Source organism: Myotis brandtii, unplaced genomic scaffold, assembly GCF_000412655.1.
Source record: "Myotis brandtii unplaced genomic scaffold, ASM41265v1 scaffold590, whole genome shotgun sequence".
Lineage (NCBI taxonomy): Eukaryota > Metazoa > Chordata > Mammalia > Chiroptera > Vespertilionidae > Myotis > Myotis brandtii.
The window spans coordinates 770171-786246 of record NW_005370224.1 but is presented as its reverse complement, the minus strand read 5'-3'; the positions used below and the strand labels follow the sequence as shown (position 1 = coordinate 786246).

General features: G+C 36.6%; 1 protein-coding gene across 3 annotated transcripts in view; it reads left to right on the top strand.

Annotated features, from left to right (window-relative positions):
* The window catches only part of PIK3C3 (phosphatidylinositol 3-kinase, catalytic subunit type 3), an 84969-nt gene that overhangs the window by 32083 nt on the left and 36810 nt on the right, over window positions 1-16076 (top strand). For all 3 annotated transcript variants that reach the window (XM_014550295.1, XM_005879335.2, XM_014550296.1), the window contains 5 exons: window positions 3088-3192; window positions 3815-3907; window positions 10750-10935; window positions 13184-13338; window positions 14865-14955. In XM_014550295.1, coding sequence (XP_014405781.1) covers window positions 3088-3192; window positions 3815-3907; window positions 10750-10935; window positions 13184-13338; window positions 14865-14955 — 630 coding nt within the window. The remainder of the gene's footprint in view (window positions 1-3087; window positions 3193-3814; window positions 3908-10749; window positions 10936-13183; window positions 13339-14864; window positions 14956-16076) is intronic.

The window sequence follows — 16076 nt, the reverse complement described above, 5'->3', positions numbered from 1 at the left end:
AGCCTTCATAGAATTGAAGAGAGTTAGTGGGGCCTTGCTCTGGATTAGACTTTGGTTTAAGGGAATGTTGTGGCTGGTTTGATCTGTCCAGACCACTAAAACTCTTCATATCAGCAATAAAGCTGTTTTCACTTTCTTGCCATTTGTGTGTTCACTGTTGACCCTTTTAATATTTTTTAAGAACTTTTTATTTGAATTCACAACTTAGCTAATTGGTGCAAGATGCTTAGCTTTTGGTCCATTTTAGCTTTCGGCATGCCTTCCTCACTAAGCGTAAGCATTTCTAGCTTTTGATTTAAAGTGAGAGAAGCCATTGTAGGGTTACTAATTGACCTGATTTCAATATTTTGTGTCGGAATAGGGAGACCTGAGGAAAGAGAGAGAGATAGGGAACAGCTGGTCCGTGGAGCAGTCAGAACACATACAACATTTATCAATTAAGTTTGCTGTCTTATATAGGTGAGTTTTTAGCATCCCAAAACAATTTTAATAGTAGCATCAGAAATCACTGATCACAAATATAATAAAAATGAGAAAATGTGAAATATTGCAAGAATTACCAAATATAACACAGAGATACAAAGTGGGCAAAAGCCATTGGAAAATGGTGCTTATGGACTAGTTTGATTCAGGGTTGCTACAAACCTTCAATTTGTAAAGAAAAAAACAACACACACACACACCTACACAAAAAAACAACAACAATGCTGCAATATCTGTGAAGTTCAATAAAGCGAAGCGTAATAGAACAAGGCATGCCTGTATTTGAAACAATTCCCCATCATCTAGAAGGGGAATTGGTTTATACCAGGATGTAAAAGCATCAATGATGGAAATTTTTAGGGACACCGGGTTGGTTGCAAAATATGGAGGATCATTGTAGCTATTAGAACTATTCAATTTGAATCATGGTGTCTTGGATGATTTTGAGACACCTCCTTATTGCATTTTTGAAATCTCTCTTTCATGAATACAAAGAGTAAATTCCTCTTTTGCAGCAGAACTTTAATTAGAAGACCTTATATTTAGAAAGTTCCAGCCAAAAAAATCCTTTTAACAGCATAATAGATATCATGATAGTCATACTTAAAATGCATCTACTTCACTTTGAACCATTTTATTCTTATTTTATGAGTTTCTAATTAGATTAGTTACCTTCCTAATCAGACTAAAGTAGATTAAAGGTAGCACATTGGAAAATGAAAACATGAAGTAAATATAGGTCATTGAATCAGGAAGTAGTAGCTGATGACCTAACATCAGAGGAAGAGATAGGGTAAAAAGAATATAAAAGATTAGAAAAGAAAGGTCACTTGGGAATCTTTTAGAAACAAACACCCTAAATACCTTCACAGAGCCTATGCATAGCATAATAAAATTGAGTCAATATATCTAAATTTGACCCTGAGTTTTCATTATAAAATCAAATTATATTTCACATTCTGAATATTTGAAGCACACAAATAAATGTACTCTGTGGGTACCTTCAAAATGGCCAAGAGTAAACAAGTTTTGTCATATTGGGATCATAGGTGTTACTTTTGTGTAACTCCTACCAAAATGTCAGGTCAATGAGATGTCTGTATATTTAGAGCGTTCTTTTCTAAAGAAAATGCTCATCAGCAGTTACAGCTTTAATATTATGGAAGTAACTTTGAGTGCCACTTAGCTGGCATACCAGGTATCAGACAATAAAACAGACTGTAAAACTACAATTACAAGTGCGATACTATCACATACATATATGCACAGATAGACTGGTGGAACTGAATGCACAAATAGATTCAAGAAAATATGGAAATTAGTACATGATAAAAGTGGCATGTCATCACTGAAGCATAGTGCTGGGGAACTGATTAGCCATTTTGAAAATATTAAATTAAACCCATTCCTCCCACAGATCATAAGGAAAAACTCCAAATGAATCAGGGATTTAAATGTTAAAAAATGAAACTTTACTGGTACTTTACTCTCAGTGTAGGGAAAAACTTTGTAATGATGACTCAAAACCCAGAGGCAGGAAAAGAAATGATTGATAAATTTGACTATATTAAAAAATTGACTGCATGGCAAAAACACCAAAACAAAGACAATTGATAAATTGGAAGAAACTGTGACATACATCTCAGACAAAGGGGCGGATATCTAATACATAAAGAAGTCTTAAATACTGGAGAACAAAGGACCAAAAGCCAATTGAAAATTAGGAAAAGGACATGAATAGACAATTTACACGTGCCAAAATAAATGCAATAAAAAGTCTCTTTAGCCAAGACAGTGTTTTAAAACATGATTTTGGCCCTGGCGGGTGTAGTTTAGTGGTTAGAGTGTTGGCCCACACATCGAAGGGTCTTGGGTTCAATTCCTGGTCAAAGGCATACACCTGGATTGCAGGTTCGTTCCTGACCCCAGTTGGGGCCCGGGCATGTGTGCGGGACAACCAATCAATGTGTCTCTTTTCACATTGATGTTTCTTTCTCTCCGTCTTCCTTTTCCTCCTTCCCTTCCACTCTCTCTAAAAATCAATGGAAAAAAATATCCTCAAGGTTAGGATTAACCAAAAAATTTTAAAAATAAAATAAAACATGATTTTGACCATAGGTAAAGTAGTTAACACCAAATATGTACAATTAATTATTATGGTCACTGTCTCTGCCCTCAAGCTACTATTGGAATTAAAACTGCTAAGGTGATAGTACTACAGGGTATCACAAGGTATTAGTAGCTCATAGGAAGAGGGGAAGCTTTAGTCTGGGTTGTCAGGGAAGATCTTAGAGAGAGGTGGTATTGAATGACGAGAGAACATAAAAACCTTGAATACCTGGAGAATGGGGATAGATGTTTTAAGAAGCTGGAACACCATGTGCATGCCTATTAGGGCACTAGTGAAGCATAAGGCATGCTTAGTTTTATTATCTCAAAATGGTGATATATTTTTAAACACATAGGAGACTCAAGTTGTAACCAAAATAAAATAGTATTATAAAATGGTCTTAAGTAACTATTAACTTTTCTATTTCTAACTGGTATTGAAACTCCCTTTTGGTGAAGTTTACATCGTTGATAAATATTTTAAATAATTAATAGGAGAACTTGGTTGAGAGCAAACACCACAAGCTTGCCCGGAGTTTAAGAAGCGGACCTTCTGACCATGATCTCAAGCCTAATGCTACCACAAGAGACCAACTAAATGTAAGAATTTATAAAGTATTAAAATAAAAATAATTACATGGGTATGTTGGTTATAATTGATGTGATACCACTTCACTTATGAAGGTTAATGAACCCAAAGTTATTTCAAATTTTGGTAGTTTTATTATTATTTGGGGGCTTTCAGTAAATATATCTGTCCTGGAGATAGAGCTACAAATAGCATATACTTTCACACAATAGCACTCTTACAGCTGGCGCTATGGCCCTAAGCTGCATTGCCCAAGAGAGGCCTTGGTGTGCACACTTGCATGGTAGTGCATGGTGACTGGATAAGAGAAAGATTTGTTTGGATTTTTCCCATTTAAGGGGGAGTCTTTAGTTATTTTGTTTGGTTTGGTTTGGTTTAATTAAATTAGGTCTGTAGTTATATACTTTATATGGAGTATGACTTTTTCATCTTATCTTTTTCTCCCCTTTAGTAATATCCTTTTTGGACTGATAAGGACAGTAAATTTAAGTCTTACTTGGCTGCATGCACATTCTCTATGCTTCCACAGTAGTTCTATAATAGAAATATTTTAAGTAAATGAAAATTTTTAAATGGGAATATATAGAGGAAGAATATATTTGATAAAAGTAGTTCTTTTTTTCTTTGTTGTAGATTATTGTGAGTTATCCACCAACCAAGCAACTCACATATGAAGAACAAGATCTTGTTTGGAAATTTAGATGTTATCTTACTAACCAAGAAAAAGTAAGTTTCTTGAATGTTTTCATATATCAAATGTATCTACAATGTTTGTTGCTGATGAACGAGGTGAGGCATAACTGCCATAGAAATAAAGAGTTCTTGTCAAATTTATTAAAAAGTTGCAGAACAATATACTAGTATGTGATAATCCATTTTAAAAAAAATTGTAGAGGTAGACACACAAAGACACATGTACCCATTTGTTGATGCATTGATAGCGACTGAATGGGTTAGGTCAGAGGCATGAGTTTTGTTTCTGGTGCTGCAACTTATTATTAGTAGGTAAGATGAGGCAAATTGCTTTGGAAGCTTGGTTTCCTCATTTTTTCAATGATGAAATGTTCCTTAGCAGGTCAGATATTGCAGGTGAATAACCTGTCCAAGTACCTGGTGAAAGTAGGTGCAGAGTACATGTTGATTTGCCTCTTTCCTTCTCACTTCTTTGAGCCTGGGTTGGCTAGCAAAATATTTACATCACTAAAGGAACTGTAGAATTCTGGAGGACATATGGCTAGAGAGAGTATGAGAAATGTAATTTGAAATGTGTAAATTGAGTTGGTAGAGTGACAGCCAGCTTGGAGTGCAGGATAGAGGCTCGGTCAGAACTAGACATTTGCTTTTCATAATGAAGCCATAGACCAGATAAAGTCTCTGGGGAGAGAAAATTATGATGAAGTCAGCACTAGACCTGTATCTGCAGACTTGGTTTTGACTCTCAGTGTTGCCACTAATAAGCTTTTTACTGCAGGCAGATTATTTTACCTACCTAAACTTTAATTTCCTCAGATATAATATGATTGATTAAATGACAGTGAACTTTAAGTCTCTTCCAGTTCTTAAAATAGTCTGCAAATTCTTAGAACATTGATTCAGTAACTCTTAAAATATGATAATAGTAGCCAGTATCTATTAAACAGCCTTTTATGCCAAAGATCTTTTATGCCCCATAAAAGCCCCACAATTTAGGTATTAGTGTTAATGATAATATGTTTTTATTGATTTCAGAGAGGCAGGGAGAGAGAAAGAGAGGGATAGAAACGTCAGTGATGAGAGAGAATCATCTATCAGCTGCCTCCTGCATGCCCCCTACTGGGGATCAAGTCTGCAACCTGGGCATGTGCCCTGACCAGGAATCAAACTGTGACCTCTTGGTTCAGGTTTCAATGCTCAACCACTGAGCCTCACCAGCTGGGCCAATTTAGGTATTATTGTTACCGTTCTACAGGTGAGGAAACTTGAGTCTTAGATTAAGGAACCTGTGCAACACAAAGATTTTCAATGCTGCTCCTTGATGTGCTCACACTTATGAGTTAGAATAGAAAGTCATCAGTGAAGACAAAATAGAGGGTTATAGAGATTCTCTATAGTTTCAGCATCATGCACATGCCTCAGCAGAAATTATGAAATGCATTGGGGGCAGAATAGAGAAACAAAAGGAAAAGTAGTATCGGTCAGAAAGCTCTTCTAAAGTTCTGTGAGAATGAATAAGTCCTCCTATATAATAAAAGCCTAATATGCAAATTGTCCCCTTGGGAGTTCGACCGGGAATTCGATCGCTCGCTATGATGTATGCTGACCACCAGGGGGCGGCATGGAACATGGCGGGCGACCAGTTACAGTGGTGGGGTGCTGAGGGAGCGAGGGAAGGGGGAGGCTGGGAGGCAGGGAACCTGATCAGCCCTGATCGCCAGCCAGGCCTAAGGACCCTACTTGTGCACAAGTTTCATGCACCAGGTCTCTAGTATATTTTATAATCTCATGAGATGGTCTTTAGCTGCTTTAACTTGTTTTTCTGAAGCAATTGTATTTTCTTGATTTCAAAATAAAGATAAAAATCCAGCTGCAACTCATCTTAACTCTTCAGCTTTGAATCTTTATCTTTTATTGAGGCCTTTGGAAATTCTTTGTAGTTGAGCATCTTCATTCCCTTATATCCATAACAAGAATGAGAGAAGAATTTTAAAATTTACTCTAGCTTGGAGTGTTATTCTCTTCATCACCACAAGAAAGGAAATATTCCTCAATAGAATCACAGGTTTCTTATTTTGTGTTTTATTAAAAAAAAAAAATTGAGTTAGGATATGATACTCTGTTAAATGAAGAATAATGTTGGTCACAGAAATTGTATTTTGAATGCAGCACAGTGTTGTGTAAAATACACAGCAAGATATTGAATTAAACTGTTAGAATGTATAGGCTCAAGAAGCATAGAATAGATTTACAGAGCAAAACTGCTTCAGATAGAAAGGCTTGCAAGAAAAATTGTTTGTTTAAAAAGTAGTCACTTCCCACTGAAATTCAATTACTTCTAGATAGGTGCAAAGGAAATAAAATGCTCAAGTGATATAAAGTGTATGACAAGTTTCATTTAACCAGTTGATTTTAAGTTTTCGAAGTGTGGGTGATGAAACTTCAATTCTCAGGACGTATTATAGGATTCTTATGATCACTAGGCCGAGTGGATGATATTTTCCAGTGTTTGGGAAGCACTTTTCAATATATTGGCCTTGAAGTGACCAGAGAACATATTCACACAGACACATTTGTATCTTTGTAATAATTTAAAATGGGTTTTGTAGGAAACAGATACTCCTGTACCCTTGTCCCTTAATTTATCTACAAAAAGAAGGTCAATTTCCCAGGAAGAGTGCTTTAGGTTATTTGGCATTTGGTTCCTGAGGCTAAAAAGATTTTCTGGAGGAGATAGCAGTGCCCAGAAAACAAATTGGTGGAAATTTGTTCTTACAAAGTTATACTTACTTTTGTTGTTGTTAAATTTGGTCTTTCCACCTATTTTTGTCTATGTGACCGTCAGGGCTTGCTGGCACGCAGTCTTCATTACTGCCAATGAAAGCCGTCTAGCTTAGACTTGATGTTGCAGTTAGAAAGTTTATAACAACTTGTCCAACAAAACCAGTTAAATTTATGAAATATTTTAAAATCTGTGGTCCATAGCATTTAAGAAGTGATTCTTAATTGAATTTATTAGAAAAACAACTGTGATATTACAATATAACAAGGAATATATATTTGGTCTTTGGTTCCTGGCATAGTTTCTAAAACCCAGGAATTCCATAGTGGTAGTGATGAGAGGAAACATGTTTATAATGAGTTCTCTTCAACCACATCTGAGTTTATACCCGCGGTTCTCAACCTGTGGGTCGCGACCCCTTTGGAAAGAGTTATCAAGAAGTAGGGGGAGGGGGAGTAATTTTTCCATGGAAAAAACAAAGAATTAAAGATAGAAGTTAAAGTGAGTTCACTCTAGCTAGTGTAGCTCAGTGGTTGAGCATTGACCTATGAACCAGGAGGTCACAGTTCGATTCCAGGTCAGGGCACATGCCTGGGTTGTGGGTTTGATCCCCAGTAGGGGGAGTGCAGGAGCACTCATCAATGTTTCTATCTCTTTATCCCTCTCCCTTCCTCTCTCTCTAAAAATCAATTTATAAAACCAACATAAAGTGAGTTAAGTTTGCTGAGAATTTAGTAAGAGAAAGAACACTTTAACATTCTAACTAGAGTTGTACAGAAAGGGAATGGACTGCCTACACACACCATGACTGTCCACCAAAGGAGGGTTTTAAGAAGCAAGGGCTAGATGACCATCTGGAAGATTACTACTAAAGTGATTCCTATAAAGCAGCGGTTCTCAACCTGTGGGTCGCGACCATTTTGGGGGTTGAACGACCCTTTCACAGGGGTTGCCTAAGACCATCGGAAAACACATATATAATTACATATTGTTTTTGTGATTAATCACTATGATTTAATTATGTTCAATTTGTAACAGTGAAATTGGGGGTCACCACAACTGTATTAAAGGGTCGTGGCATTAGGAAGGTTGGTATATTATAAAGGATACAAATGAATAACCAGATGAAGAGGTACATTGGGCAAGGTCCAGAGGGGTCCTTGCCCCCCTCTGGAAGGTTGAGAACCACTCTTTTATGCTAATGAGGTGGCTCCTGGAGGAAAGGGTCGTGGCATTAGGAAGGTTGAGAACCACTCGTTTATGCTAATGAGGTGACTCCTGGAGTCTGGGGCTGGTTGCCAGAGGAACCAACCTTGTGATTAGAGGGTTGGAACTTTCAACCCCGGTCCCTGATCTCTGGGAGAGGGCCTGGGGATTGAGAGGGGCCAGTGATTTAATAAATCATGCCTATGTAATGGAACCTTCGTAAGCACCTATAGTGATGGGATTCATAGAGCTTCTGGGTTGATGAACAGGAGAGTGGCACCTCAGACTATATGGGGACAGAAGCTCTTGTGCTTGGGACCCCTCTGGACCTTGCCCAATGTACCTCTTCATCTGGTTATTCATTTGTATCCTTTATAATATACCAACAGTAGTAAGTAAAGTATTTCTCTGAATTCTGTGAGCCAGTGTAGCAAATTATCAAACTGGAGGAATGTATTTAGAAATCTGGGCAACCTGGGGATCCAAAGTTGGCATCTGAAATGGGAATTAATCATGTGAGACTGGCCCCAGGTGTTAATGTCAAAATTGAATTAAATTGTAGAATGCCTAGTTGGTTTCCTCTGAAAATTAGGGAGTTGAGTGGTATAGAAAACTCACATGCTTGGTATCAGGAGTGTCTTGAGTATAGGAATACGTTTTCCTTTAGCAACAAAGTAGAAATTTCTAATAACTGAGTTGGTAGGAGTTAAAATTAGAAATATATATGATAAGTATTGTATTTTACAGCTATAAAGTGATTGTGCTTACGATTGTAAGAATAGGCGGTACCAGTGAGGTGATTCTAAGATCAAAGGGAGTTTAACAAAAATATTTATTGCATCTTTTCACACACAAAAAATTTATTGCTATTAATATAAAAGATGGTAATAAGTGTGATAATGTTAACATTTGATGTTTGATTCAACATCAGAAATGGGTTAAAATATTGGATAATAAAATATTAACATTTATCAAGTATTTATTATGTATTAGCTATTATCCTAAACATTTGAATTCAATAACTTAATTTTAACTAATGAAATGACCTAATGAAATAGGTCACTTAGAAGTTAAATAATGTGCTCCAAATGACTCCGTTAATAATTGATGAAGCCAAGAGTTGGGATTTGACCCCAACACACTGGCTCTCAAGCTTGTGTGTGCACTCTAGGGATCACATTACGTTTGAATCCTGTACTTTTATAGAGATCAATAAAGCATCTTTAAGAATTTAAGATGGAGTATCATCATTATTATTGCTGTCTTCAGAGTCTTATGCTTTCTGTCTTTATCATTTCTCTTCTTGTTTCCTTCATTCTACTACCTCCTTGTTTATATTTGTAATATTTAACACTATAAAGTTGTGGAAATCTTTGTACAGTGCCTTATGTATCTTGGCAGTAGTGTACGCTATAAATCTTACTAATAAGTCTACAAATCTGAGAATGTGCGAGTTAGATTGTTTCAGTTATTGAATTGAATATAGGCATGCTGCAAGATTTGCTTATAATAAGCACATAGCCACATGTTTCTATTAAGATTGCTGTTGTACGATGAAATGGAAAACCTTTTGCTATAGTTATTTAAGAAGCATTGCTTTGTTTCCACATTCAACCTAGAAATATATTTTAGAAATGAAAAGTAATTGCATGGGTGACTCCTAGGGCAGTCCGTGTTCTTATTGGAAGGGGAAACATTGTACTAAACGGTGTGCAGGAGGTGCAGGAGAAATAGATAGCTATCCTTGGGGAATGCAGACTCCAGTTGTAGAATTAAGAAAGCCCTCAAAAGTATTTGGCAGTTAGAAGAGCATCATTTAAATGAAAGTACTAGGATTGAGGCAGCTACTGAAGGAAGAGCTGAAAGTTGCCAAAAACTTCCTGGAAAAGTTGGATTTTTGACAGGTAAGCACCTTTTTTTAAAGAGCATCTATTATGTATGCAACCATGAGTGACATGCTCCAAGGTAATTTACTTACCTGACAGTCTGGTGAAAACTTCAGTATGCTACCGATCTAAAGTAGTGAGGTTTCAGAAAGCTACTAAAACAGTTAGCTGAATCATAGAATATTTGCTACTGCTTCTGTGTTTATCTATTTTTATACTTGTTTCTGTGGAGTTTTTATTTGTCTGTTTCTATGAAGAGAGACATAACAATCATTTATTTGAGTCCTTATGTATGTGAGTATCTAAGAAACTCAATGATTCTAGAGAAATGTTCAAGGTGAGTTAGTGGTGAGGAGTCTACCCTGCTTTGCCTTCAGGATTTCTCGTTCATTATCTGTTTTATGTCACATGTAAATGTTGTAAAATGGTCAGCTCGTCTCAGAAGCATTTCAGAGTTCATGAGATGTGCCTCAACTTTGTCTTGAGGCCTGTAGTGTTTTAAAATACCAAAGCATGCCCGGCTGGTGTGGCTCCGTGCTTGAGCATTGACCCAGGAGCAAAAAGGTCTCCAGTCCAATACCCGGTCAGGGCATATGCCTGGGTTGTTTGCTCAATCCCCAGTTGGGGGCTGTGTAGGAGGCAGCCAATGAATGACTTCCTCTCTATCATTCTCCCTTCCTCTCTCTCTAAAAATCAATTATATATATATTTAAAAATAAATAAAATAACATAGTGAAGAAAAGTCAAAGAAAACTGAAAAAATTCGTAGTGCTCTGAAAGTAGTTTGATCTGTGGAGTTACAGGGAACATGCTTTTGTATTTTCCTGCCCTGCATTGTTTCTAGGGTTGAATCTATGACTATAGTGTTCACAGAAGGAGTCTATCACTGACTCTGCCACTCTTTCATCAGGACCAAGGGGAACCTGCTTCATAACCCTTGACCTTCCCTGCCCCAGGTCATAGGCTGTTGTTTCTAATTTAAACATCTTTTCTGATTTTAGGCTTTGACAAAATTCTTGAAATGTGTTAATTGGGATCTACCTCAGGAGGCCAAACAGGCACTGGAACTGCTGGGGAAATGGAAGCCCATGGACGTGGAGGATTCCCTGGAGCTACTGTCCTCCCATTACACCAACCCCACAGTGAGGCGCTATGCTGTGGCCCGGCTGCGCCAGGCAGATGATGAGGTACATCAGTATTCATTATTCCTCTTTGGGTACATGTTAAACTAGAGCCTGATCCTAGGCTGAGTGTGTCTGTGTGTGTGTGTGTGTGTGTGTGTGTGTGTGTGTGTGTGTGTGTTAGAGAGAGGAGGGGTAAGGAGATTTTTTCAGGGGAGAAGAGGATATATTGGGTATGTTTTCAGAAGTAAAATTAAAATATTCCTCCAGGGACTCCTCTGTGAAATGAAAATTTACTTCCTGATCTGTTTCATGATAGGACAATCTCTCCCAGGACACTCACCTGGCAGCAGAGCTTGCTTTGCTCTGTCTGGAAAGAGGAATTCTAATGAAAAATGGTTTAATGCAGCACCAGCTAGGGAATAATTCAGATCCCCTCTATTAGTCAGTATACAACAAGCCCCATTTAATTGTAGCCTTGCAAAGCCCTTGGGGCCTCTAAAACAGAGGTGCATGGTCATCTTATTCTCCTTCAAACTCCTTTAAACTTTCCACTGCTGACAGTTGTGTGTATGTGTAGACTTTCTGAAGGTGGTTTCGAATCCTCTGGAAAGCAAAGCCTGCAAACTTGATGCTGGCTGTTTTTATATCTCAGGCCCCGAGGGAAGGAGGAACAGTCTGTGTTGACACAAAGTTGCTGCATCTTGAATTTTAATAATTCCTAATAAGGTAGACTAATCCAGCAATATTTTTTACTTATGAATTTTTATAGGGTGAATGTGCTCTCAAATATAACCTAATAGTCTATGCCAGCCTGCAGTGCTTATGCTCAAACCTCAGTATGTATCTAGGAATGCTGATCCCATAGAACTTTATCAAAGATCTTTATTAAACACAATTAAATCATTTTGAATTTGTAGTGGTATCTGAATTTCAAGAAGCAAAGCTCAGCCTTTATTAAGGTTGATATTTGTATGTGTGTATTTAATTATTGTAAAGTTTAAACACTAAAGTAAATAGTATAGTAAGTGCTTGCATTTAAAGTACACATCTTTAACAATTGCCAACTCATAGCCAATCTTATTTCATCTATAACACCTCTTACTCTCTCCTCCCTGTTCTCTCCCATTCATTGGCTTCCCTGCGGAAAATCTCAGATATTGTATAATTTTATCAGGACAGGATGTTATTCACTCTCCTATTAAAGAGCAGTTCTTAGCATTGTGATTTGGCATATTATCTTCTCCTTCCTAATTGTCTTTACTGTATTGCAAGTAAAAAAATTATTACATATTTATTTGAAATATCAAAATACTTATTTTTAAATTCATTAGAAACTTCACTCAAGTCATTAATTCTTTATATTTGACATGAGTCATAAAGTTTAGATAAAGGCCTCTATGGTGTAGTCAACACAATCCCTCAGTGTGAGTTCATATCTAAATAAAAAAGTTGTAAATAATTATTTCTGATTGTCTGGCTTTTGTTTTCTCAAACTTAGAGGCTAAGTGTTTGTGTCTAGAGTTATTAGTGTTCATGTAGATACTGAGCTCTTTCTAAACCATTTATAATTTTTGTTATGAGGTGTAGAGAATAATAAAAACATTACATGCATTCTAAACTACTAAGTGTGGTTCAACGATTAATTTTTAGGGTTTTTTTTGTTTTGTTTTTTTGAAATTTCAAAAATATAGCATAAATACTATGGTGGTTAAGTTAGCTCATGATTTCCTTTTCTCTGACCCTTCAGTACTGAATTATGTATACTCAGCTAAAAAAAAACTATTGATTCATTAGATGTATATTAAGATCTGAATTTTGTCTTTTCTCTAACTCTATATGCCTATATATATATATGTGTGTGTGTCTTTGGGAACACTACATACTGTATTATTCTCACCTCATTTTCCTTTCTATCAAGTGATAATAGTTGCTTATGTCACTTGATAGTTATGAGAAAAAATTATGTGGGGCAAAGTTTGTTTGTTTGTGGTGTTTGCTTTGCTTTTTGGATACTACTTTAAACAAGGAGTTTACTGGCCACTTACTCTGTGCCAGGCACTAGTCTGTGACTTTCTTCTATTAATTGATTTAATCCTCAAACCTCATTCCTAAGGCTTGTATGATCTGTCCATCTATAGATGAAGACCCAGTGAAACACCACAAGATTAGGTATCCTAGTGATCTGACAAAGGAAACACAGCTGATAAGTGGTAGAGAAAGTGAATTGTTAGCATAATATTTAGGAATAAGTTATGTCTATAACCATATTGCATTTGTTTTTTTAATATTATCTCATTTCTTTATTTTCCAGGATTTATTGATGTACCTATTACAACTGGTCCAAGCTCTCAAATATGAAAATTTTGACGATATAAAGAATGGATTAGAACCTACCAAGAAGGATGGTCAGGGTTCAGTGTCAGAGAGTACATCAAGTTCTGGAATAAATTCTGCAGAAATAGATAGGTATGGATATCCAGGGAGGACTGGTTTTCACATCGGAGAGTTTCCCTCCTTTCTAACTGTCTTCTTTCCATTTTCCCTACATGTACAAAATCCTAGTTGGTACTAAGTTTGAAGTTTTAGCAATGAGTATGGCATGTGCACTCACAGTTTTTGCAGGCTATGGAGTCAAACAACCTAAGTTAAAATCTTGACTGTCACTTACTAGCTGTGTACATTGTGTAAGTTGCATATTCTCTGTGGCCCCCGTTTCTCATCTTAAAAGCAGGGAGGATAGCAATAGTAACTGATCTTTAAGGGTTGTTGAAACATTGGATGAGTTAATACACATAAAGCATTTAGAAAAGTGTCTGACACATAATGTTCAGTAAGTGTTAGATACTATTTACTGTTAAAGTAAATGAAGGATGGCATGTTAGTGAATTCAAATATTTTATTGTAAAATTGTATATTTTAGTAGTTATACTAAATAAAGAGCATGTTACTTTAATTAAAATCAGCTAGTAACAATAATAACAATTAAGAACTCTCACCTCTGTAGCAGACACTGTGAGGTAGTCTATATACATTGCTTTGTTACAGTAATCTACTGAGGCAGATGCTCATATCCAGAATTTAGATATCAATGACTTACTAGAAGTTAAGTAAATTGCCCAAAGCTCATAACTTGCAAATGGTAGAGTTGACTCCAGAGTCCATGTTCTTTTTACTTTGCCATTATGTTTTTCATCAAATCTTAAAATTTGCAATAAATAGGAACCTTTGGGCAAGAACTTTGAGGCCCAGTGATAATAAGCTATTTTGTAAAGTCTTGAGAATGAGTTCTGGAAATCAGATTACCTGAGTCAGTCCAGATATTTCAGTTGTCACATGGGCTCAAGATTATATTTCTGAAATTTTTTACGATTATGTTAATGCTGTTTTTATCTTCTGTGTTTCATTTGGAGAAGAACTGAAAAACAGAGAGAATTTTTGTTTTTGTTTGTAAGAGAAGATACCCCTTACATTTTCTCCCAGTATACATTGGGAGCCTTCTGTCTCTAGTCATGCTACCTTCCTCCTTACTTATGCCACCTAGAATGTTTTCTTAGGGTCTGCTTAAGATTTTATGGCAGGATATACACTGTAACCCAGTATTTCCCAAATCATGGTCTGCTGGTCACTAATTTGTGTATTTTTAAAAAGATATAAAGTTGTTAGGGGTGGTTTTGTGACCAAATATGTTTGAGAAATGTTGGAATGCTTGTTTAAAGTAAAATGGGCTTTTTTTTTTTTTTTTTTTTAACAATAGTATTTAGCAATATGCAGACTTGCACATCTCCAAGCAGCTACTATCTATATTCATTGACCACAAGGCCTCTTTCCCAAAGCATACTGTGACTCTGGTGTTACACAGAACACACCTTAGGAAGCGACACATTATCCGGACACAATCGAGATGAAATATGCTAAAAAAAACACACAAAATGTATCTGCTGTTCCAAACAGAATATGTTACATATCAGTGATATCTCCTATTATTTTTTCAGCTCCCAAATTATAACCAGTCCTGTTCCTCCAGTGTCTTCCCCTCCCCCTGCATCTAAAACGAAAGAAGGTTCAGATGGTGAAAATCTGGAGGTGAGTGCAGAGCTTCTCAAGTTTGCTATAGGAGAGATCCTACCAGATAAACACCGTAGAGTGGTTTTCATTTTTTAAATTTTTATTTATTGATTGATTTTAATCCTCACCTGAGGATATGTTTTTCATTGATAGTAGAGAGAGAGGAAAGAAGAGGGAAGAAGGGGAAGGAGGGACAGAGAAACATCCATGTGCGAGAGAAATGTCGATCAGTTGCCTCATACACGTGCCCCAACTGGCGATCGAACCTACAACCTGAGTATGTGCCCTGACCAGGAAACAAATCTAAGACCCTTCAATGCATGGGATGATGCTCTAACCACTTATCCACACCAGCCAGGGCCTAGAATGGTTTTTGAAACATGGATTTTTTTTTTTTTATTAGCACCTGAGTATTTTTTTCCATTGATTTTTAGAGGGTGGGGGGAGAGAGAGAAAGAGAGAGAGAGACATCAGTTGCCTCCTGCCATTGGGTCTCAGGATGGAAACTGCAACCCAGGTAAGTGCCCTTGACTGCGAATTGAACCTGAGACCCTTCAGTCTGCAGGCCAACACTAACCACAGAGAAACACCAGCCAGGGCCTATGGTGGCTTTTAAAACATTGATTTTGATTAATAAACCAAATATTACAACTTTATTGAATAACCTGTTTTATGATGCATGTTTATGACTTTTCCTCTCAGCAAAAAGCACCAGATGATCTTCAATTCGAGGCTTTTTATTGGTGCTTTGGGCATATGAATAGATTCATATGTAATGTAAAAATAAACTGGCTTCAGTATTTTATTAAACTCAATATTTATTGCTAACATATTTATGAACATTACTGTAATTTTTGGTGTTTGTGATTACACTGTAGAAATGTGTGGCTTTGATACTAAGGTTGATACACTACAAAGCTGTTTCTTAACTCATAGAAAAATTAAATCTTTTCAGATAAGTAGACTGACTTTTGAGGTAAAACAGGCCAATTTGGCTGGTGCTACTCTGAAAAGTGCATTCGGAAGTGCATTTGCAGAAGCACTAGTATGTATTGTTAAATTTCTCCCTAAGACTTCTAATTTGAGAAGAATCTTTGACACCCCTGATGTTTAAAACAAATATGTGTTTAGATATCAAA